The sequence below is a fragment of the Acanthochromis polyacanthus genome, chromosome 2 (assembly GCF_021347895.1).
Source record: "Acanthochromis polyacanthus isolate Apoly-LR-REF ecotype Palm Island chromosome 2, KAUST_Apoly_ChrSc, whole genome shotgun sequence".
NCBI lineage: Eukaryota > Metazoa > Chordata > Actinopteri > Pomacentridae > Acanthochromis > Acanthochromis polyacanthus.
This window is the reverse complement of record NC_067114.1, coordinates 15,112,240-15,121,360: the sequence shown is the minus strand read 5'-3', so window position 1 is coordinate 15,121,360 and position 9,121 is coordinate 15,112,240. Positions and strand designations below refer to the sequence as shown.

The following is a 9,121-nucleotide window of genomic DNA, read 5'->3' as shown; positions in this document are numbered from 1 at the left end:
AAGTGAGTGCTTTGGGTAGTGGGGGCTTTTATCTGATCTGTTTATCGACATACCTGTACACAGCCTCTTTGTCGTCGTGAGTGCATGTTGATACGAGCAGGAGCACGAGTTCCTGAAAGCTCCTGAAACTGAAACTATTTCTTACAAAACACGACTTTTTCCCTCCAGTTCTGGGCTTCCACACTGACCCACGCTGACTCCACGGTGGGCTCAGCTTGCAACGTGGCGCCTGAATCCCTCTCCTGTTACCGACGTGGAGTAGACCAATGGCAGGGACCGTGTCATTGGAAGAGGCGCGGTCCGATATGAAACGAACACGCGGATTGGCTGTACGTAAGGCGGCAGGAAATCCCGGTTTGGTTGCGTCCCTTCCTCAGGAAAAGGGGACAGGATTCCCAAAAAAACAAAAACGTGTCAGTGAGGAGCGTTAGTGCTTTTAGTGGACCTGTCTGCAGGCGCAGGTGCTCTTTGCAGGTTTGGTGGTCGGACGCCGCTGTTACATGTTTACGCACCGCCGCTGAAGAGAAGAGGGAAGGTCAGTGAGCAGCGGGCCGACCAGATAGACTGACCACACAGCCGCTCGCTCATTGTGCGTTGTGGTGCCACCAGGCCTGTTCAAGAAACAGTTATTTTGGCCTCAGATAGCTCAGCTCCAGCTCAGACTGATGGCCGGCTTCAGCTTCGTGTGTGCTCTGCTTTTGTGCGCCGCTGCGGTGCATTCAAAGCCCACGTTAAGAAAAGAGAGAGTTCATCATGACCCAGAACTGAGCAGGCAAGCCCACGAAGACAATAAGAGCTACCAATACGACCATGAGGCCTTTCTGGGCAAAGAGGAGGCCAAAACATTTGATCAGCTCACCCCCGAGGAGAGCAAGGACAGGCTTAGGTAAGAAACACTGCTATTACTCTGACACATGAGCTCGGTCTCAGGTTGTGACTCTGTTGTTGTGGCTTTTATGTTTCTGTGGAAATCACGCACTCTGCTGCTGGAGTCTGTTGCGTGTAACAGTTCAAGCTGTGCACATTAAAAATTTAACAACAGGAGCACATGTGCCTGAGAAAGAAGTGCATGCCAGCAGATCTGTAAGACCAGATTAAACGGTGCGTCGACACTGTTCGCACACACACCTGTAAAGATAATTGCTTTGCGACAATCTTAATTGTAAATCGTCATTAAAGAATAATCTGGTGGAGATTTTGTTTTAAGTGAAGTTGCGTTTCCACGTAGGGCTTCATATCTGTCACAAACTGCTGCGTAAATGTGCCACGTGGTTCTGTTTGTGCGTAAAAGGTGTTTTTTTTTCCTGCTTTGGTGACAAGTTGGCACCTCCTGACCCACGTTGATTATGAAAACTCCTTCCTGTGGTGCTGAGAGTGGGAGGACCCCTGTAACATCACAACGTGGCAACCCACGTCTAAGAATACACCACAGCTACAATGCACTTTTTACTAAATTGGCCTACTCCTCCCACTGGAGTAAAGTACTTGAAGTCCCTTGTAGTAAAAAAAAAATCCTGAAGCCGAATGTTATCTTTAGAACATCTCCGGCCTTTAATTAGTGAGTTGGGGGTGAAACATCAACCAGACTTCTCTATCAGATTTCCATAACCATATTAAAAAAAAAGAAATATGATTATCACTAATCTTTCTTTGTCTGACAGTAAAATTGTGGACCGAATAGACAGCAACACAGATGGCTACATCTCCACAGCTGAGCTTAAAGCTTGGATAAAGCGAGTCCAGAAGCGCTACGTGTATGAGAACGTAGCGAAGGTGTGGACGGACTATGATCTGAACAAGGACAACAAGATTTCATGGGATGAGTACAAGCAGGCCACATACGGATACTACCTCGGTACGTGTTTCAGCCACTCTGTCCTTTTCTTTTTGAAGCACAATATTGAAAGTTTAACGGAAAACTGCATATAAGCCTGACAGTGACCTCATTTTGATTCACCCTCTCAGCCAACCCGGAGGAGTTTGAGGATGCCACAGATCAGTTCAGCTTCAAGAAGATGCTTCCTCGTGATGAGAGGAGGTTTAAAGCGGCCGATCTGAACGGGGACTTGGCAGCAGACAAAGAAGAGTTCACATCCTTCCTCCATCCTGAGGAGTTTGAACACATGAAGGATATTGTGGTTTTGGTAAGCCCTCTACAACCGCATAGTATTTATGCCTGATTTGCTGCAAAGCTGGTGAATACACTGTCACATGAGGAGAAAATCACATTCCATCATTCATCTAATAAGAAATATCATTTAATTCTAGTAACAGACTTGAGTGTGTTGAATGTACTACATTTGGATAACGCCCTAATGAAATTTTAACTCGACCCAGAAATGATTGAGTTTCTATATTTTTTGGAACAGGTCCAGAGGGACGGACCGACTGTCCCATTTAAGACTCAATCTTTAAATATAAATTTGGCTTCGTGGAACACTGGCGTGGCAACTGTTAGCAGTGATGCACTATGCTGCTGTGTTCATAAAAGTTGTACCACCCATTTGACAGAGTTAATTATTAATCTCTTATTTTTATGATGCCACTGAACGTTACCAGAGAACGGCTCAGTCAGTGGTGTCTTCACTGATTGTAGTGAATCTGGCTGAAACAATAGTCGCAGATCAGACTCCTTAAAAATATACATATCCTGTTTATTATTTGTTCTGTAACACAGAACTGTTACACAACCTTGTGAGAAGTGCTCCTGGATGGTGGATGTAGTCACAGGAGAAACATGAGGAGGAGACACTTTGTCTTCAGAAAGGACACGACTGTGAGCTGGTGGGACGGATAGCTAATAGAGATTTGTTGTGCAGATTCAGGCAGGAACGTGACGTGATCTTTCTAAGTGTCAAGTGTACACCTACACGGTCATTCACATAAAAGAGGGCTCTGTTTAAATGTCTGGCTTCACATTTCTACCTGCTGATGTCAGCTTGCTGTTTGCTCTCAGAAGCCAGAGACCTTTGCTACAGTAAACTAGAACAGCACTGACCACTTTACCAATAAGTTGATTAGGTTTTCAGATCTGGAATAAAATCAGTATACGACAGTAGCACAAATATCGCGTAACACAGACATTTAATTTTCCTTTATTGTCTTGTACACGCTTAAAGTTGAAATTTGTGAACTTAGCTCTCATTTCTGAGGAAAACATTTTCTTTCTCTCTCAAAAGATAGTTCATTGTTAAGCCATTCCAAGCTTCACACCAGCTTCTTTGAAAAGAACACCCCAGGCAAACTTTCTGTCAGATATGTTTGTTCCTTTAAATTCCTCATTGTCTTCAGATTTCATACTGTAACAGTATGTTTATTATAAAATGATGCATCCCGTGAGCCTCCAAGTCGCTACAAAACCTTTGACTTAGTTTTAGGTTGGCTAAGTGCCTGCAGAAACCTCTCACTACCCGTGAACTAGTGATAATATATTGTGTGTGCATTATCCTTATAAAAATAATTTTATATAGAACAGACCTTCCCCTGCTTTCCCTCAATGATTCAAGATGTTCAGTGAGGAAAGCTGCACTGTTGTCTTTACATCTGTGTGAATAGTACAGTAGGAAGGAGTTTAATTTTGAAACATCGCAGTTTATCCACATTTATTAAAACTGTTTATTTATTGTGACCTGTAACAAAGCAGCATTTCAACATGATAGTAAAATATCTTTGGTTTTGGATTGGTGGTCGGAAAATACAGCTGTAGATGTCACCTTGGTCTGTCATTAATTACAACAGGCATTTTTGTAGATTTCATAGACAAAATCATCCAAAAATATAATTAGTAATGCAAATAATTGTTCTTTGCGACCATTTTTAGTTTATCATCTGATTCCATTCTGTAGTATTTACCATAATGTTCCGCTGTGACAACCATTCTTTAACTAAATGAACTTACAGTGATTTGTGACCCTGAAGGAATCACTGTGATTTTCATTTCTGGCTGAATTTAAAGCTATATGTAACCCTGAAGGGATCACTGTGACTGTGTTGTGCCTTTCACAAGCTTAAAAAAGCTCCAGAACCTTTCTCTGGTTGTCCGTGTTTACAGAGATGTATAGCAGTGAACTTCTCTTCTTGTTTACACACGATCCTGCACAGGTTAAGTGGATAGATGAAATGGATGGACAGATATTCTTGTTTATTATTAGTGAGCTGTTATATGGCCATTAATCATTCAGGAGGGTTCAGAGAGGGCGTCTCACCTGCAGGAGCGGTTGTTATGGATGTATATAGCGTGCTTGTGTTATGCCCAGATGCATTCCGGTTTCCGTGGATGTACATGTGCCTTTGTTCGCTAATGATCAGCTCACGTTAACGTCTAAGTAACCACTTAGCCAAACTCGCACACTGTCAAAGCCAAGTTGTGAGAGAGTAAACCATCTATTAGCTCCTCAAAAAGTAGTGTTTTCCCAATCGTTTGCTTAAAAAGTGTAAATCTTCCTCCATTGCGGAGGGTTTGGCTCTCGTCAACAGTCCTGTAATTTTAGAGACAGTCTGCCAGCCCAGCTGTAAACTCACACTCATACATTCACTCATACAGCCTGGGGCAGCATGTTTCTCTTTTATTACTCGGAGTGAAAGTTGTACCAGAGATGACCCTTGTGTCTCCCTTTAATGACATCATTAACTCGTTGTGAATGCAGGAAACTCTAGAGGACATTGACAAGAACGGCGACGGACATGTGGACGAGGACGAGTATATTGGTGAGTTCAAGCAACGAATTGAAATAAGCTGAATTAATTAACAAGTACTGGAAAAGACACAACTCAGCAATACACTGTTCACTGAAATAAAACCATAAAGTGACAGTTGGTAGCATAAGCTGACATAAGAATGTGAAGTTGGAGCATCACTTAATGTTTTAACAGTTTGCATTTGTCCAGAGCTCAACAAGAAAATAATTCCAAGGGGAGAAGTTGCAGCTGGAACAGTTTTAGCATTCATCTAGAGAATAGTTCAGACTGCTACAAGTTGATTCACACATAACTGGTGCAATGATATGCAAGTACTTCACATTTTGAAGGAGGAATCAATGAGTGTCTTCTAGTAATGGTATCACTGTTGTGACAGAGTTTTTTGTTGAAGAGTTCTGCAATAATTGCTCTGAAATGACTAAACTATTATCATGGAAACTTATCAGTTACAGCTATTTGTCCAAACTACTAACAAAGCTTTTAAAAGACTAAAGCAGTAAGATTAGAGCTGTTGGCTGTAGCCTAGCTGCTGGTGTCTGTTTTCAATAACTTGTAAGCTGTTTAGTCGTGTCCTGATTAAGCTTTGTCACAAACCAGCTCAGTGAATGTGACAAAGGAAGGGAGACCAGTCAGGTTTTCAAATACAAACATAGTATTTTAATATATTTTAAGTAATTAAAGACAAAAGGAATGAGGTGTGACAAGTGTTTATCTCAGTAATCAGTGAAGTGCATGAGTGAGTGAAGATGTGTGTGTTGGTGTTGAGTGCAAAAGGAATCACAGAGAGACAGAGAGAGAGAGAGACAGAGAGAGAGACAGAGAGACAGAGAGAGAGAGACAGAGAGAGAGAGACAGAGAGAGAGAGAGAGAGACAGAGAGAGAGAGACAGAGAGAGAGAGAGAGACAGAGCTTTTGTAGCTCTACCAGGTGCCACATATTAGTCTAACGACCCTCCCTTTCTGCCAGCTCCTGCAGGAGCTGATCACCTGCATGAGCAGAAAGGGAGGGGTCGTAACGGCTTCGGAAATTCACTATTACAAACACTGTACACAAAAAATGCCAAGGACAAGTCAGTTGTCAGAAGAAACAGCAAAGTAAGGTTATGTGTAGTCTGCATACCTGTTCTTAGCGCTATGACTGATACCAAAATCTACTACTTTTCTTTACTTTACCCCCACATTTAAGACAGATATGTGTTCTCTTTGGGTTTGGTCTATTTATGGTTTAGAGCGGTGAGGTGACCGTTTTCTGAATGTTCTGTGAAAAAGTAGTGAACCTCGGATAGTAATTGTCTGTTTGAGCTGACCGTGATGTATTTTCCTAATTGTCAGACTCGGATCCATCCACCTCTGTACTAGCAGCTGGATGAAACTAAGAGAATATGAAATTAATATCACAGTTTTAGTGTAGTTTTCTGCTATGCCTTATTTATCTTGAAGCACTTGACTTCTAATATTTTACTGACTGGATCTTGGCTTGTGGATCCCTTTGGAAAGTTAAACATCGCTCCACTGTTACGGGTACAGTTAGGTTCAAAGCCAATTAAAAAAAAAAAAGAACCCTAAAACTTGAACCCAAAAATTTGTTGGATCTGCCGGAAAAAAGTGGTGGTCAACTGTGCTGATAACACTAATCTAAAAGTAGCAGATGAATAAAATATAAGGCAAGTCATTTATCACAGTTATTGATAATTATTTAATTCTAAATAATGAATATTGATAAAATTTCATGATAGTGGCAGCCTAAACTTCAGCTCAAATTTTATTTTAAGTGTAAGCACTAACTTAAAACAACAATATCTTTACTTTGAATGTTGTAACGCACTTTTTCTGGGTTCAGCGGACATGTTTGCTCATGAGGATGGAGGTCCAGAGCCAGACTGGGTCAGGACAGAAAGGGAACAATTCTCCGACTTCCGAGACTTGAACAAAGATGGAAAGATGGACCAAGATGAAATCCGGCACTGGATCATGCCACAAGACTACGACCACGCTCAGGCTGAGGCCAGACATCTGGTGTACGAGTCGGACCAGGACAAGGTGCAATGTTTCACCTGTATCAGCGTGATTTAATATCTGTCTGTTATCGCTTTGTGTATGTGATGCTCTGTCCAAAATGCTTTTACTCGAATTATTCACTTCTTATTGTCTCATGCCATTATAGCTATTTATTTAGCAAGGGTAAAGTTCCTAATTTTGCTTTAGTAATAGTTTGCAATAAACTTAATTTCAAAAAACTTTTATGCAGCCACTGCTGTAGCTGAAGTCCACAAAGAATATAGTTAATAAGGCGTAAATAAAACCATCATTCATCATCATATTTTATATGTCTTACCATTCTCTTGTCCTTCTTATCAGGATCAGATGCTGACGAAAGACGAGATCCTTGAAAACTGGAACATGTTCGTGGGAAGCCAGGCCACCAACTATGGAGAAGATCTGACCAGGAATCACGACGAGCTCTGAGCTCTCTGTGCATGTTTGTGTGTGAGAGGAAGGTTGCCGAACATCTTTGTCCTCAAAGACAAATCACAGACTCTTGCACTTCCTCCCACCAACACTTCACCACTCCATCCTTTTCCTCGTACCAGTAAGACAGACGTCGGCGTGTTGGATTTCAAACCAACACTGTAGATACCAAATGAGAGGACAGATAAGGGTCAGTGCTGCCACTAACTCTAAGGGTCTGTTTCAGTCTTTATATCGATGGTTCTGTTTCTGACATTCAGGAGCAAAGCCAGACCCGGTGGACTCAACTTTCCATCTAAGGTGCCTTCCAGCCGCATCGGCGGCATCGCTGCCTCAGAGATTTGTGTAGATAGTCTTTATTAAAACCTGTCAAAGCTGAACGCTGTCAGATACGGGAACAAAGTTTTAATGTGAAACCACAGGTCAGAACGTTTCTTATGATTTTATTTATTGATCAAATATCTTCTGAACTTTAGGTTTGAGAGGAATACAGTGTTTGACTAGAGATCTTTTTGCAAACTGAAAATATAAATGATGTTACTTTGTTTACAGTCTTAATGGCTTATTGATTTTAAGGATTTTTATTAGTTAAGTGCTTTAAGAACTGTTTATTAAATGATGTTTAATGGCATGGGTTTTGCACGCATTTGGGTTTAGTGTAGCCTGTGAAAGACTTTTTTTCTTGTCTCCATAGTTAGTTTTAAATATATTTATTGTTGTACTTATGGCCAACAGTACGCTTCATGTTCCTATTTTTACCTTTGCTAATGTTACATTTGAGCGTTACCAGTTTACACCTGTCTAATTTAATTCACTTGACTCCTTGCTACCTGTTCCATCACTCCAAGGCCATCTTCTGTATCAGATGTACTGAACTGCACTTGGCATTGTATATAGCAGCAAGATGTTTTTTGACATCAGAAATTTGTCTTTTTTTGTTACATGTTTTGCTAAATAGATAGTTAAACAGATCTATACAACAATGCAGCTTATAAAGAGAATAAACTTTTAGTGGAATTTATGAATCTTGTAACTTTAATCAAACACTGTCACTTCAAACCCCCTTTCTCTTGTTTCATCTTTGTCTGTTGTGCCTGCCTCAGTGTCCCAAACCTCAGTTGCATAGTCTGCATACCACATGGGCACAAACGTATTTACAAACTGCACATGATCACAAACTATGTCCAAATAAAAAAGACAAGGAAACTATTTTGTGTTTTATGTGTTAAGCTGCAAGACCTCAGCCTTGAGCTGTTACAAAATCTAATACTTCTATAGGAGCATTTGTCCTTTTATGAAAAAAGTTAAGAGAGGAACAGGATGAGACAGACTTCACGTGAGCAGTTGAAAGAGATGGTTTAGATTTTTGGGGGAATTTTTTTCAAGCTTTTTCACTATCCTTGCCTTGTTTTGGTTGTCAAGACTGAAAATTCTTAAATTATGATACAAAGTTGTATTTAAGGCCAAGTCTTTATTGCTTTAATTTCACTTAAAACTGGTATTGGACTGACGAACCAGCAAATGTGAAATAATACATTGTACTCCATGAATCTACTGCTAGCAGCTGGTTAACTGAGCTGATCACAAAAGCTGGAAAGCTGGCTCTAGTTCGCTCTTGCAGTGTCGATTGTTGTGTGTGATGATACAGCCCGATCTCATGAGGATTCGTGAAACTGTCACGTAAATTTTTGTTTCGGTTTCGTGCGCACCAACACGATTTCGTCATGTTTTTCGTGCCGCTCACCACGAAATGCGCACCAATGTATTTTAAACGGCGGACTTTTCGTGCCACTCAGAACGTATTTCAAACGAATGGGTATATTATATTTTTAATGTAAAACCGTGGCGAATCCAACGCTATATTTTGCATGACATCGTCCCTAACCAAAACCCTAACCATAACCTAACCATAACCCTAACCATAACCCAGTGGTACACTTACCAATTTGCATAGG

General features: G+C 40.9%; 1 protein-coding gene across 1 annotated transcript; it reads left to right on the top strand.

Moving 5' to 3' along the window:
* Window positions 1-392: 392 nt before the first annotated feature.
* Window positions 393-8,375, top strand: rcn1 (reticulocalbin 1, EF-hand calcium binding domain). Its single transcript, XM_022192031.2, has 6 exons — window positions 393-886; window positions 1,662-1,855; window positions 1,966-2,144; window positions 4,647-4,707; window positions 6,538-6,737; window positions 7,056-8,375. The coding sequence occupies exons 1-6, from the start codon at window positions 666-668 to the stop codon at window positions 7,161-7,163; spliced, it is 963 nt and encodes a 320-aa protein (XP_022047723.1). The 5' UTR covers window positions 393-665; the 3' UTR covers window positions 7,164-8,375.
* Window positions 8,376-9,121: the final 746 nt, after the last annotated feature.

Bases quoted from the DNA above. Each gene is read 5' to 3' on its own strand.
- rcn1 (XM_022192031.2), top strand. From the start codon at position 666: ATGGCCGGCTTCAGCTTCGTGTGTGCTCTGCTTTTGTGCGCCGCTGCG. The intron at 2,145-4,646 runs GTAAGCCCTCTA...TTGTGAATGCAG, and splicing joins TGAAGGATATTGTGGTTTTG to GAAACTCTAGAGGACATTGA. The intron at 4,708-6,537 runs GTGAGTTCAAGC...TTCTGGGTTCAG, and splicing joins GGACGAGGACGAGTATATTG to CGGACATGTTTGCTCATGAG.